General features: G+C 37.1%; 1 protein-coding gene and 1 long non-coding RNA gene across 2 annotated transcripts; one reads left to right on the plus strand and one right to left on the minus strand.

The window, feature by feature from the left end:
* Positions 1-9,090: 9,090 nt before the first annotated feature.
* LOC113317433 (CBS domain-containing protein CBSX5-like) lies at positions 9,091-10,987 on the minus strand. The gene is made up of 2 exons (XM_026565556.1): positions 10,425-10,987; positions 9,091-10,221 (listed from the first exon to the last, which is right to left on the minus strand). The coding sequence occupies exons 1-2, from the start codon at positions 10,802-10,804 to the stop codon at positions 9,396-9,398; spliced, it is 1,206 nt and encodes a 401-aa protein (XP_026421341.1). The 5' UTR covers positions 10,805-10,987; the 3' UTR covers positions 9,091-9,395.
* A 2,227-nt stretch (positions 10,988-13,214) lies between these two features.
* Positions 13,215-15,372, plus strand: LOC113316908. Its single transcript, XR_003343080.1, has 2 exons — positions 13,215-13,273; positions 13,773-15,372. It is a non-coding gene; the product is annotated as an uncharacterized LOC113316908 (long non-coding RNA).
* Positions 15,373-15,895: the final 523 nt, after the last annotated feature.

The following is a 15,895-nucleotide window of genomic DNA, read 5'->3' on the forward strand; positions in this document are numbered from 1 at the left end:
CAAGAATGGCAAAGTACGCTTCAAACGTCTCTGGCACTCTTGACTCAACCGTGTACCTCGGCGCCTTGATCAGATATGCACTCCTTGGGAGAGTCCTTATTACCTTATTCGCCCAACCTAAGTCGTATGCTTAAGCTGAGAATCCAAGGTGCCTCTCCCGGATGGGCTTCATTGACCCCAAATCTCCATGACTCAGGTTCCGGTGGCGGTGCAGCCTTTCCCCGAGCCATGCAACAGGTACCCCCTTATATGACGTACTTTAGGTCTTACATTTGCCTCTTGCGAAATTGTATTCGCGAACTAGGGTGTATGCCATAAAGGTTCGCCTCTTTCTCTTTTGTCATTTTTCTCTGATTATTTTTTGTAAAATTCATTATCTCTGCTAGAGTCTCACAAATCATCATATTGTATCTGAATTTCACAATCTCAATTAGAATTCTATTAATTGCCATGAATCTTCAGCTTCTTAATCCTCATCTTCTTTCGGTTTTGGATTAATTTCTAATTTTACTACCAATGGATTGTCATGCACCTCTTCTCCTTCGGGAATTTCTTCTGTGGTACAAGAAATGATTTGTTTCTGCCATTCCTCTAATGGCGAGATTTTCGCAATATTCATAATTTCTCTTCCATCATTATCTCTTGCGAACACTCTACTCAAAGCATTATCATGAAAATCTTAAATTGTCTTATATGAATGTACGATAGAGTGACAGAATAGATTTTTTGCTTTTGCACCAACTTCTATGAAGAATGTTTCCTTCTTTTCCATCGTATTCACTTTGTGATGCTCTGGTGGTTGTGGCAGTGGTTGAGATTGTGGATGCCCTACTAGAAAGTCATTTAGTTTTCCTTGATCTATCATTCTCAAAATAATTCTTTTTACATTTCTGCAATCATTTGTTGTATGTCCATGAAAATGATGATAAGAAAAAAACTCATGACTTCTGTGGTTTGGAGGTGGTTCCGTTCCCATGTTCCATGGTGTTGGTATATTCTCCATCAAGATTATAGCTTCCCATATCTTCTCCACACTTGCATTTAGAGGTGGCATCTTGATTTCTTCCCATACTACTTTGTGACCTCCTTGTCCTCTATTATAGTTTTGTCTTTGACCTCCATAAGTTTCTTGTGGTTGATCGAGTCTTTGAATCTTGTTATTTCCACCACGATTGTAGAAATTTCTTTCTCTTTCATACTCTTCTTGATCTCGGCTTCCCATAGCCACCAGTTTATGTTGATTGTTACTTGTCACCTTCTCTTGTTGTACTTGCGAAGTATTCGCCACTGTGTTTATTAGCTTGGGTAATAAGCTTGCATTCGCTGTTTGTGAGCTGGTGTTCGCAACTGGATATGATTCCATTTCATTTTTCCTTTCCTCTAGAGAAATGTATTCTTCTTGAAGTTCTCGCAATTCAGTCATTGTGATCGTACTCTTGACTCTGAAAATTTAGACATACAATAGGTTTGTTGCAAACATAGCATTGATAAATGATAATATAAGATATCTCTCATCTACACGGCCAACCATTTCGCTACACATAGTTCTCCATCTTTTAGTCAGGTGTTTCAAACTTTCGCCAATCCTTTGTTTTAATCCAAACACATCTTCTATACCAGGTCGCGAGGAATTATTACTTATATATGCCCCCAAGAATGTAGTCTGCAAATGATTGAAGGAGGTTATTGTGTTCTTTGGTAGACCTTCAAACCATTTTAACGCCTCTCCTATTAAGCTGGATGCGAAATATTTGCACAATACGGCATCATGATTTTCCCATTGTAACATGCACCTCACATAGGCTTTAATGTGTTGAATTGCACAAGTTGTTCCATCAAAAATGCTGTTAATGCGCGCAAATTTCATTTCGGTGGTATTCCTCCTAATTGTACTTCCCTTGTAAATGGAGTTTTCGCAGCTTCTTCTATTGCTTCATCCAATTGTTTTCTGCCTACTTCTCCTCTATTATTTAGCATTCCTCTCATTTCTTCTAATTCTTTCAAGATTTGTTTATTTACACCTGAATCTTGATCCATTGGTCTCTTTAATTTCGCCTCTCTTCTTCTGCGTTCATGTCTATCTTCTCTCGCGAAATTTTGCATTTCTTCTTCATTATCCTCATCTCGTCTTCTTCTGCGATTCTCTTCCTCATCTCTATCTTGAATTCGCATATGATGATGCCTTTCATTTTCCCCTCCATGATTTTGTTCATTTCTTATCAATTCAATTCGTTGTCTTTCAGCCATCCTCTTTACTCTATCATACTCCTCATTGAGATTACCATTATTCCGGTTTTGTGTACGCCTTCTTTCTCGATTGTCGTGATTGTTCTGGCGAATTGTCTTCTGAAGCTATTGTTCTTCCATTTCCGCTCTCAATCTTCCACGTTAGCATATTAAACGTGCTTGTTCAGCATAATGTCTTTCAATTTCTTCTTCAATTGTATGTTGATTTCTTTGAGTTTCTCTCTCATGTAAAATTCTTCTTCCTTCCTCTCGATTTCCTTCGCCATCTTGGTCATTTCGTACCTGATGTTGTCCGTTCTCTTGATTTACACCATTATGCCCATCATCAAAAGTTTCATTTTTTGGAACGTAACGATCATCAGCTCTTTCTCTATTTTCGCGATATTCTTCATTAGGATTTGATATTTCTTCTTGAATATTGTTTCCAGCATTGATTGTGGGTGAGTTTCGCCTCATTTCTCTTCTAGTCGATCTTGAATATGATTTTGTAATACTTCTCGATCTTCTATTTTGTAGTCTTATATTCTCCATCCTTAAATTTTGCCTTGTTAAATTTGCACGTTCTTCTGCCTCAACTCTTCTTTCTTCATGTATTCTTCGTCTCAACGTTTCTAACGCTCCAATTTCCTCATCTCCATGAATTATTCCTTCATCTGCTTCTTGATTTCTTTCATCCTGTCTATAATTTATGTTTTGTTGCTCTTCTTCTACTTCTTCTGCCGAATTTGATTGCCAAGTGTGTATGCTCACCCTATCATAATCTGTATTCCTCCCTTGAACTAGTGTTTGTTGAATTGGTGGTTGAATTTGATTTTCTCTATTACTTCTCATTCTAGTAGATTCTCCCATTTCACTTCTTTCTTTTCCAGCAATTCTCTTGCTTCTTCTAACAGTAGTCGGTTGTTCAAATGTATTTATTCTTCTAGCCATTTCTTCAATGTTAACAATATTGCAAGAAATTATGGAAAATTCTTAATCAATCACTCTAAATTTTCACAAATCTCAATATCAATTTTCAGCTTTTTCTAGAATAATCTTCAATACCTCCCTGTTTCTAGCGCCATTATGTAGTTGCAGGAAATCCTACACTACACCCCTCATATGATTTCATTATTAATCAACTCATTTTTAGGTTTACACTCTTAATTTTATTGATCAATCTTTGAATATTCTTACAAGAAAAGATAAAAAAATCAAGAATGATCTTTTCTCTAGACTTTCTCTCTCCTATTTACTTGTTTCTTACTCAAAAAAGATCTCTCTCTTTTCTTTACAACTTGAACGACTATTTATAGGGAAATACATAGTGGATGACAGCTAATTTGTCCTTTATTTTCGGATATGGCTTGCGAAATTCTCGCAACCTTACAAATGTTAATTTTGCAAGCTCTCTAATTTTCGCAGGACTATCACATCTTTCTGATGATCCTAGATGACGTCGTTTATCGTATCATTTCTGAAATTGTTCTGCGACGCTGTTGTGCTGTGTCATTGATAATTTCGCTGAAACATTGTCACTGCGAGATTCTGATCCTACAAGAAGTACTTGGACCATGATTGCATACTTGATATTTTATTCCCATAATTTGAATGTTCCATGGAATGCTATCCATTTGCTCGACTATTAATTTGTCAGTAGTTTCAAAAATACGTTCAAATAAAATCACATGTATTCAAATTTTTGTGGAAGAACTCACAAAAGATGATATGACTCAGAAAATTTCCATTTCTCTACTTCATCCATGATACTAACAAACCAGTATATGTTGAAGTATGACAACAAGAGAACTATCTTTAATGATATATTCAACCTAACGTAAGTGGTTGACATGTATTGTGAGATTCTCTTGGCCTGTTGAGATAAAGAAATTTCTCAAATTAAGCTAAATGTAGCAAAATTGAAAATGGAAAGAACCCCGAAGTAATGAGGGTTAGACGTACCGACTCATATACAACATGTGAAAAAGGACATATATATATCATGGAAAAAGAAGAAGAAAATGTATTTTTTTCCCACATCAGTAATGCCACCAAAGTATAGGTATCAATTGAACATGGGATGAAGCTAAGATGTAATTCTATCTCTTACCAAAGGGTTGGGAATGAATCTTCTTACCGGTATTGGTACAAGCAATGTAATGCGGGTACCATAGTAGCAACCAATTTCCATAGGAAGGTCATAATTTAGACATCAACTTTAATGACAAGAAGAACTTTGCCTGGCCAATTGAATATTTAATTGAACTAGATCCAATATCTGCGCTTATGGAATGAAAAGTACACCATTCCCAAGAAACATAAATTCTCTAAGGAACTTGAGATATATCTGGATGAAACGTAACATACATTCACTCTAAAGTAATTGAGTTGAATCTCACTTTTGTTACTAATAAGGCCACACCACTTATTTAATATCTCAAGACTCCATGTCTAACAGATAGTGGTTTCCCTCCCACCAGCTTAAGGAATTTAAACTAGTTGTTGAACTATTTCCTTATAATGTGACTACGAGGATTGGATCACCGAGAGCAGCACTAATCAAAATTTGTTTTCAAGATAGAACAAAGATATCACAATTAAAATCTCTACATGTACCGAGAGATAACCACACCTTGTTATATTCCAAAGAAATCCATGCAATGGATATCATGTGGAACCTCACAGTGATGAGAATGTAATTGATTGCATCTTTATAGTCTCCAATATATTTGGAAGGAAATATATCTTAGAGAAACTAATGAGTCAATCTAGTGAAATGTAAATCACTATAGTATTTGGATTATTAAATCCATATTGACTCCGACGATGAGATGTTGGGAATTGACTCATACAGGCTTTGACACGTACATCATTGTGTTTGAGTGGACGAGATAATGGGAAAAAGATTGACAGAATGCGAAGTGATGACATATCTCTCAATAAGTGTTTCCTAAAGTACTAGATGCACAACCCCCCTTCCCATTGTGCTTTTAGGTAAGAAAGCATATCACTCATTTTTACAAAGTCTTCAGTAAAACAGGATCGAGACCATCCTAAGATGCTTATGGTAAAATTTACATATTACAAAGAAAACAAGGTGAAATTCAGAAAAATATTCATGCAGAATGCGGACCGTTAAAGTGACTTATGGCTCTGGTGAATGTTTTGACATTTTGAACTAGTTATAGTTCCCAAGAAGTTTTGCGTTTGGAAACTACTAGCACATATTATACATATAAGGGCTCACCACCCCTTGAAAATGATAGCTAGTGCACATCAAAAGGACTTGATGGTTATTGCATGTTTAATAGGATCAATGTAGAGCATCATATACCCCATGGTCTCGCAAAGTCTATCATGAAAGGTTACAGATGGTTCCTAAGGTATGCTTATGCCTACAAACCTACCTTTAACTGCTTGGGGAATATGCAATATTACATGCATCTTCACTTATTCGTTTTAGACCCACAATTGGTCAACCATTCTTTGCGTACCAGTTGGTAACTGGATATAAGCCTGATATTTTGTTGTTCTTACGCAATTTTGGTTGCACTATATATGTGCCATTATAAATCCACGTCGTATTATGGGTCTTCAAAAAATTTAAGTAGTTATGTTGGAAATGAGTTCCCAACAATTATCCGCATTTTAAAACCTTTGGAAGGAGATCTCTTACTTCTAGATTTGTTGGTTATCACTTTAATGAGACAGTCTTCTCGTCGTTAGGGGGAGATAAGAAAAGGTATTTTCTAAGGGAAGGACAGGAATTGTCGTGGTGTGTTCCCACTGTGTCTCATATTGATTCTTGTACTCCACAAATGTAAATGTGAAGTGACAAAGAATAATCGATTTTCAGAATGTACAATGATGTCGTTAAAGTGATGAGATCACACATACCAGCTGTAAACCTACCTGCAAGGTTACAAATCCTCAATAAGGGATATACACCATAGACTAAGGTGTTGCAACTACACTCAGTGGAAGTGTGGTTGAGGCCGTGGCTCCATAAAGGAAGTTGGAGATACCACTTGGTTCGATCAATCCTCACATAGAAAGGAAGTAGGTGAGTAAGGCACAACTTATTTATATCATCGGAAATCATCTCATAAGATTATCTCTGAATATGTCCATGAATCAAATTGGAGGACGCTCCGAAGTTTTAAATGATTCTAGAGAACAATGAAATCCTGACGGATTATGAGAATGCATATGAGTCAATGGAAGGATCATGCGTGCACAATGATGATATAATCCATAAATAGTTGCTCCAAAAGTAGAGCAAAATGAGATCGAACCATGCTTTATTTTGATTAATTTCAAATAAATAACATATTTGGCCTACGCAATCCAGGTAGAACTTAGTTCTTTGGAAAATATACGGGTATTTGATGTGGTAGTGCTAACCAACCAAGTGTAAAGCCTATGGGACATACATGATTATTTGTCATAGAGCACAGTGGGAAGAATGAAGTCTCTAAGTAACAAGACTCGCCTTGTGGCGCAAGGTTTCTCACAAAGCCCTGGAATTGTCCTCTTGTAATGAACGTTATAGCGTTCCGCTACTTAGTTAGGTTGGTAATTTCAAAAGGACTTGAAATGCAGCATATGTATGTGGTTATTACGTATCTCTGAAAGAATCAAGAGATAAAAGATATCTGCAAAAGTGCATGATAGCCTTTTTCTTCCCAAGTCGAATGACTCTAAACCACAGAGTGTGTTTACAGTTACACTTGAACACTCACTTATTGATTTAAACAATCAGGCGGATGTGGTATACCCGTCTAAGTGACTATTTGATTGGGAAGGGATAAACAAGTACGGTTTTGTGCCACGCATATTAAATAAGTTCCTGATTCGGAATTATAGCTATCTGTGTCAATGATATGGACATGATAAGTACTCTTAATGGAATAAGAGATCTTACAAGCTATTTAAAATATGAATTTGAGATGAAAATCCTGGGAAATATCGATCTTATCTATGTTCAGAACTAGAAGACCGAGCTTGTGGTATATTATTCCACCAGTTTGTATATGTCCATTTTCAGGAAATTTAACAAGGACATGCGTCCTGCTAGCACTCCCATGATTAGTCGAGTTTCATATGTATACAAATGACCAATTCATCTAAAGGAAGATGACGAAGTTGTGTCGGGAGATGAACTTTCCTTATCAAAGTATAATATACGCATTATTATACTTAGCGTGATGTACTCGGCCAAATGTTACATCCTCAGTGAACTTGTTAGCTAGATATAACTTAGCGCCAACGCAACGTCATTGGAATGGTATAGTGAATGTAATCATGTACTTAAAAGTAACATTGACATAAATTTGTTTTATCCCTGCAAAGACATTAAAAGGAATGTTAATGAAAGTGCAATTCAAAAGTTGTTGATTATGAAGGAAAAATAATCTATTCTCCATCGAAAGTAATCAGGGGGGGATATGGTAGACTATTTTCTAAGCCATTACCGATATTCAGTTTCGAAAAGTACATGACTAAAGAAACTGTCTAGAACAACTCTGAAAGTAATCAGGGGGAGATGCCGACATCAGGGGGAGGATCCAAGGATATGATGTCGACATATTTTACGTCGAAATTGAAGCTGTGTTGTACTCTTTTTCCCTTCGATCGAGAATAGTTTTTCCCAAAGGGTTTTGTTACTCGACAAGGTTTTTAGCGAGACAACACTAAAATTAAAAACATCAAGTATGTTGAACGTTGAAGACATAAAGATCGTGTTGATATTACTGAAAATATCTGAATCAAAGAAATGAAACACGATAGTCTGTTAAGCAACGTAACTTCCAGAATCAACAACATGGTCTTATAAACATTCAAGTCACCAAAGTAAAGTGCGATAAACTCCTTTTGACTGCATTAGACTATATGAAAATTGTGTGACACCAGGGGGAGCATCTAATGGTGTGTTGAACTATTTTCCTTCACGGAGGTTGCTTTTTCCCACATGGTTTTGTTACTCGGCAAGGTTTTTAATGAGACAACAACAAACACCGGGAATGTAATTTCCCAGCTAAGGCTATTGTCTTTCCCACAAGGATTTTCAGCCTTAAGAGTTGTGAAGCAACTAGTCAACTTTAGCGGAGCAAAGTGATCATCTGCAAAGGATCACCTTTACTTGCATCTGTCATGTTGTACTCTTTTCCCTTCGTCAAGGTTTTATCCCACTGGGTTTTCCTTGTCAAGGTTTTAATGAGGCAACATATCCGGGTCCAACTATATTCTAAGATTGCTTAATATTGTACTCTTTTTCTTTAGTTCAGGTTTTGTCCCTCTGGGTTTTCCTGACGAAGTTTTAACGGGGAAATTAACTTAGACTCGGCGATCTTTAAAGATCTTATTGCATGTGACGAACCATATTCAAAATACGAGACAACATGTGAAGTACTACATGTGAAGAGCTGTACCAAGGTTTTATCCCACTGTTTTTTCCTTATCAAAGTTTTAATGAGTCAATTGATTTCGGCACAAGTCATCAAGGAGATGACGAGATTTGAAGAACTATATGTGAAGCACTATGTATAAAGTTTTGTTTTGTTATTGAACCGCACAAGGGGGGTGTTACAGGGCCTACGGCCCATGAATGTGCAGTCCAACTAGATTCCTAGGATTGTATATAAAGGAAAATATGCAATGCTTCTACTCTAATCTCCTAATAAGATTGTTCTTCTCCTTCCTCTTATCTTTGTGTGTTTCATCCATAATTCTCCTGGAACAAAAACAATGTAATTGACGCTATACTTGTACAGATGCAAATTAGTTTGACTGAAATTAATTTTCGTGCTGGTTGTGATTCTAAGAAACCGTACATTCTTAGTATAAAGAAACCACAAACAGATCTCATAAAATAAAAACATCTGACTAAATTATATCAAAAGAGAGCTCATTGTTTCAAGAATCAGAAGAAGTTCAGAACCCCAAAAGAAAACGTTTTTCTTTGGTTCACTTCATTTCATACATAACACCAAAACATACATAAATCCAAAGACACTTCATACCCTACACCAAAGGAGAAAGAAGATAAAAAAAGATAAAAGAAACGAAGCTTCACTTTTAACCCAGTTTCATTTTCGATTCACTTTTTTTTTTCTTCTTTTTTCTGGCCTGCGTTTCATAATTTATAAGTTTTACACTCATTCCTACTATCAAGATTGTAAATGCTCCCTCAAAACACTCAATATATCAGAAAATGTAACGATTCCAGCCAAAGTATTATCATCTTCAGTAACCCAAACATAGTTAACTCTATGTGTTAATGCCTGTATCATAACAGCAACTAATGAACTTCCCTGATTACAAATAATTGCTTCTGATCTTCTAATCATTCTTGCTGAATAACTTCTTGATCTACTATGTCTACTTCTTCGAAACGGCGCTGTCGGAGACGACGAAGACAATTCTTCATCTGATGATGAACAAGAGAATGATCCAGAAAGATTCAATTCCTCCATTAAACTCAACATCCCTTCTAAATTCCTTGATTTCAATCTCGATTTTACTAATCTAACAATATCTTCAGGTGGACCACCGCAATCAATATAAGTCATTAGATCACCTGATGACAATGTTGTAATTGCAGCTGCTACTGTTTCTTCACATCTAGCTAAAGTAAATGGAGAAATCTCTCCAATTAATTTTCCTTCATTATCTACCACTGCAACTGAAGTTTGTTGTTTCAAAGCAAGAGTAATTGAATCAATGGCAGATGAAGCTGGTTCATCATATCCAATTGCTAAGCATTCTGTAGTGATAAGGTTTAGAGATTCAATTGAGTAAGCTGGTAGTGGTGAAAATACCCCTATTGAACTCAGAAGAAATCTTATAATATCTTCTTGAGTTAACCAGCAAAATTCATGACTTGTTTTGAATGATGATTTTTGTTGTTGCTTTTTCCTGCTGTTGAAATTGCTCTGAATTGGTACAATTAGGTTCTGTGCTCCTTCCACTATCAGATCAATTGCATCTATTAAACTGCAAAACAAATTTATAAATCAGAGCAATTAGCTAGCATTTTGTTCTTGATTATGAGTATCAACCAAGATTTCACCACGACATTAATACTTTCAACATCAGATTTCAAAATTCAATGCTAATTAATGATCAATTTAAATTAAAAAAAGAAAATCTAACAATTTCCGGCATTGCAGCAAAAGAATTATGAACCAGATGTATACCTTGTATGAGGTTCAACATGTTGAACAAGGCCAGAATCCGTTGAAATGAGAACAGAGATAGGAGATTTGAGAGCAGAAGAAGGCGAATCAAGATTTTCTTCTTTACAAAGAAAGCAAATGATATCAACCATACTGATTTTTCCAACACATTGGCAGTTTTCAAATGTGATTATCTTATTATTACTTAAATTAGATTGATCCTTTTTAATATGATGATGATGATGTTGATCAATACAATTCCATACACTTAGATAATTATCTTCAGATTGTTTTAATTCAGATAAAGCTTCAGAAATTGTTGAGGATATTGATAATGATCTTAACGATGGTTTTCCAAGACAGAGGTCAGATACCTCATAAGCTACAAGATTATTTGCCATGCAATTGAGGAAGAAGAAGTTGTCACTGAGAAAACTCTAGAAAAAATGTTGAGAAAAGGGTAGAGTTATAATGATGAGAACGAGTGTATGGAGATAGTGAGTGAACAGAGTAAAGGCTGTTTCACTTATGACAGAAAACTGAAAGAGAGAGAGAAAAGGGTTATTGGGTAGTGACAGTCGCTACTAGTGATGAGTAAGATGAATATAGACGTAAGAGGTTGGGGTGTATTTATAGAGGCTGAGGGGGATTTGGGGAACTTTTGTAGAAAGTTTGAAACTGAAAACTACATGTGTTTTTAGCAAAGATTGCTGTCATAGTTCTTTATTTTGAGTTTTATATTACAAGGGTAATAATGCCCCTTGCAAAATGCGTATTTCATTGGACATTTGAGCTAGCATCGCAATCGGCACGACGGTGGGAACCCCCTGAAAAATGTACGCGGATCTCTGGCTTGTAGTACCACCCAAAGAGGAAACCTGTTCGAGTCACAGTCTGGTCCCCGCACATCCTTATTATAAACAGCAACGTACCACTTCTCCAGCTCCAATGGTACGGCTCGAAAATGATTTATTTCGAAGTCCCCCACAGACCGCACTAGTAGCAAAGGGGTTGGGAAGGTCGACTGAAAAGAGGTGTTGGAACACCAGAATCGAACAACTAGAACTTTTTTTTTCCTGATCGGTTCGATCAACTAGAACATGATGTAATAATATCAAATAAACGAAATGTTAAAAGGTGAAAGAGAAGTGTAACAAAAATAATCTATTCGAACTTTTAACATCATCCTGCTTACCCGTCTTTTCAGTTCATGGCGATTGTTTTTTCGAGTAAACCCTAGGATCGCTTGAGGGAAAGGATTGATCATGAGTATGGGGATGTAAACGTGTTGGGATCTTAGTCCCACATTGGTTAGATGGGGTTTAATTGGTAGTTTATAAATCAATGGGTTCTCTCATCTAGTCAACCGGTTTTCGAGTTGAGTTCTACCCATGGACTTATGACGAGTTTAGGGTCGGTACCCTAACATTTGGTATCTGTGTACACATATATCTCACTATCAGACACGTGTATATAAAAAGATACGTGGAAAGCATGCAGGCCAAAACATCAAAACATGATGCGTCACGAAACACCAAATAAACCCCGAGGAGTTACTTTATCTCATCCCCAAAAGAGAAGCTAAGATCAACGGTGGAGAGAAAGTTAGCTGACACGGACTGACAGGGGCAGAAGACACTTGTCTGACACGAGCAGACCCCTCAACTACCCGCATTAAACACTCTGAGCAGTGTACGTGTCGACCAACCTGTGGAACGAGCGAGGATGCTTCTGCGGGATCAAGGGGCAAACGCAGACCTCCGCGTGATGGACGCAAGGACACAAGAAGATAAGGTTCCAACGGTCTTCAGAGATGGGTCCCACGTTCTAACCTTATAAATACCCAATCTCCACCAAGAGGAAGGGGGATCGGAAAAATCAGGGAGAGAAGGAGAGAGAGAGAGATTGCAAGGGTAAGTTAATCACTTAGAAAAGAGAAACATGTAAACCCAAAAGTCATTCGACTATTCGTGTAACCGTGAAGAACATAGTAAAACAACAAACCCCGTGGATGTAGGCCTTAGTGCTGAACCACGTAAACCTTGGTCTTATTTATATTTCAGCACTTTACATTTATTTAGCTCCATGGATGTTTACTTATATGTTTTGTTTTCCTTAATACTTATATCCCATGCGCAAACGCCTCGCATGGAGTTGTTAGATGAGGCCATGATAAACCCGAAGGTTTTGAGCCAATGAATCAACATCAGGATATCATCATCACAATCTCTTTAGATGATAATGATTGATTGTGAGCGTTCGGACCCCTCGCAGGTTTGTGTGCTCACAGTATCAGAGCCAACCACCACGACTCATGCCCGCTCCACGGAAGGGGTGACCTATAGGCTAGATTAAAGTGTTGGGGCACCTATGTATGGGCGTATTTGTCACCCGCATTGAATACTGATAGGGGAGTGAAGCCGCCATAAGAGAAAGGGCTACCTTCGGGTCAGTGTCGATAGAGTGGGCCAACGAGGACGTTGGGTCTGGAAGCGTGGTGGGATGTTGGGATCCTAGTCCCACATTGGTTAGATGGGGCTTAATTGGTAGTTTATAAATCAATGGGTTCTCTCATCTAGTCAACCGGTTTTCGAGTTGAGTTCTACCCATGAACTTATGACGAGTTGGGATCCTAGTCCCACATTGGTTAGATGGGGCTTAATTGGTAGTTTATAAATCAATGAGTTCTCTCATCTAGTCAACCGGTTTTCGAGTTGAGTTCTACCCATGGATTTATGACGAGTTTAGGGTCGGTACCCTGACAAAACGTGAGATCTGATTAAGGTACAGGAGGCTGGTTAAGGGGGCGAGATTTTTTTAACTCTCTTCCTATTCTCTATTTCGGTCTGACCAAATCTTTGTTACAATAGGTATGTCTACTGCGATTTTCGTCTCTAATCTTGTCCTTGCATAAGATTGATGTTTCATCATGATTCTATTTTGTTGATAAGATTTCCTTTAGGAATTTTTTTTGGATTTAAGATTTAGGGTTAGTAATTTTGGGCTCTGATTGGGTCGGTTTTAATTTGAATCTAGAGACCTCGATCAGTTTTCTTTGTTATTTGGATTTTATTTTATTGTCTGAGTTTACGATCCTTATGATATTTCCATTTATCTTTGGTGATTGTGATTTCCTCCTCTTTTGATCTGCGAGTTCTCCACTTCTAATTTTTTGTCTTGCTGCTGCTCTTAATTAGCATTTGTTGGTCCCTCTCTTGTCTATAGCTCTTAAGTTGAGATTGATGTTGCAGTGCAATTTGAATTGGTTTTTTTCCTTTATTGTGTTTATCATCCAGGATTGGGATTGTTTTCATTTTAGTCATGTATGAATTAATATAGGACTGTGTAATTTATGTTGGACTGTGGCAGGGATCAAATAGGAATCACGTGGGTTTTATTTATTCTAGAGTTGTGTAATCTCTGAAATTGTGATGATGAACTTAGCTCTTTTTTGTAAGTTCCTTTATCAATTAGTTTGGGATTGTGTAATTTTTTTTTATTTTTTTGAATTCTGGTAGTAACCTGAAGAAATTCTGTAAGTTTTATAGGTTTGTGTAATTTCTTTTGAAATTGTGGTAATAACTTGAAGGATTTATGTGAGTTTTATCTTGTTAAGATTGTGTAACTTCCTTTGGAGTTGTAAGTTTGATGTTCTGCTTGTTATTTGCAGTCTGGTTTTGAAAATCTAGGTTGATTCTTTAACTAATTCCTGCCTTGCTCCTGTTGACCCCTTTTTCTCCCCCTGTCTCTCTACAACCGTCATATACCCTGTTGTGTTCATATGGCGTTCTGTGGCTAAATGATTCTGAGGATATGACCCTGTTGTGTTCTTATGGCGTTCCGTGGTTCAATGTTTTTGATGACTTGTACTGGACTCGTTTATGTTGTTTAAGCACTGTCAATGTTCACCTTGATTTGGATATATTTAAACGGATGTAAGACTCTTTTATGTATCTCTTAACTCTCACATGTCTTCTCTTTTAAGGGCTTTTATTGTTTATTGTTTAGTAATCGCCACCACCAGTTCCATTCATATCACCTGCATCTCCACCTTATCCTACACCAGTTCCTCTGCATACATCCACCGTCATCAGTTTGTGTTACCACCTGCATCACCATATCAGCTCCAGATCCAGTGCATACCACCTTCACATCCATCTCCATCCATTACCACCTGCGTACCATCACCACTGATTCACCACCTACTCTACTGCTGGAGTTCCGCCAACAGCAGCAGTGCAGCACAGCCTCCGCAGTCCATACCACTTCCACAGTACCGAACCAACACCATCCGGTCCATACATACACACCATCACCTGCAGCTGTTTGGTTTGAATTTTAGTTGTGTTTTCTATATTGCCTTGAACTCTAGTAACTAATTCCTGTTTAGTTAGGGTTATTTCAAAACTATATGTGACATGTCTTTGATATTGTTTCCAAGTTGATCTTTCTTTACAATATTGTTTTATTGTTTAAGGTTCTATTTTCATTGTATGTAAACTTTTCGAGCTTTTTTCTTTGGTTCCTGTTTTTCGAACTTTGTAGGTGTCTTTGTTTTCTTGTTAGAAGTCGATTTTACTCAAACCCTTAGCGCCTCTTATACATGCCGAATATGAAGAAATGATTTCTACGATCCCAAACCCATGCTCCTCTGATCGGACCGGACCAACCCCCAGGTAAGTCCACTCAAAATACCTTGATTCTATAAAAACTCTCATATAATTGCAGTTCTTTTATTTTTCAGAAAATCATGTCTCAAGCACTGATCTTGTCTCAAGTATTGTTCAATCTTTAAGCTATATCTAGTAATTACAAGTATCATCAAGCATTGTTGTATTTTTTTAAGTTGTTTCTAGTAACTGAACGTGCCTATGTGCAACTCTTTAATTGTCTGAGGTCTGTAATTTTTCTTTGTAACTGAACGTGTCTATATGTAATTTTCTTTGTAACTGAACGTGTCTACATAAAAGCCCACTTATTCTACCTCTCAATACCTAATACAACAAATCCCACTTAAATTCATACACGAAACCTCGCAATGACCATCCTAGCTTTAAATTGTCGAGGCATAAACCTTCCTCCTACTATTCAACATTTAATAGGACTGGTTTCTCAGTACAAACCTAGCATGGTATTCCTTTCGGAAACTTTAGCTAAGGAACAACACATGAAAAGATTATCTTCAACTCTTCAATTCAATAATTGCTTCACTGTTCCAAAAATTGGAAATCGAGGTGGACTTTGCTTAATGTGGGAAGACAAACTAAATATCCAAATTCTATTCCAAACTCAAAACTACATCCATGCAAAAGTGACACCACCACCCGCAGAACAACCATGGTTTTGCACGGGGTACATATGGCCCACCGCATCCAGATACCAGGAAAAATCTATGGAAAGAATTTCCAACAATATTCAATAGTATCAACTCATCCATACCTTGTCTCTTAATAGGAGACTTCAATGACGTCCTAGATCAATCTGAAAAAAAA

The sequence above is a fragment of the Papaver somniferum genome, chromosome 10, assembly GCF_003573695.1.
Source record: "Papaver somniferum cultivar HN1 chromosome 10, ASM357369v1, whole genome shotgun sequence".
NCBI classification, from domain to species: domain Eukaryota; kingdom Viridiplantae; phylum Streptophyta; class Magnoliopsida; order Ranunculales; family Papaveraceae; genus Papaver; species Papaver somniferum.

Coding starts and splice junctions, on each gene's coding strand:
- LOC113317433 (XM_026565556.1), bottom strand. CDS start 10,804: ATGGCAAATAATCTTGTAGCTTATGAGGTATCTGACCTCTGTCTTGGA. Junction 10,222..10,424: donor CATGTTGAACCTCATACAAG/GTATACATCTGG, acceptor TTTGTTTTGCAG/TTTAATAGATGCAATTGATC.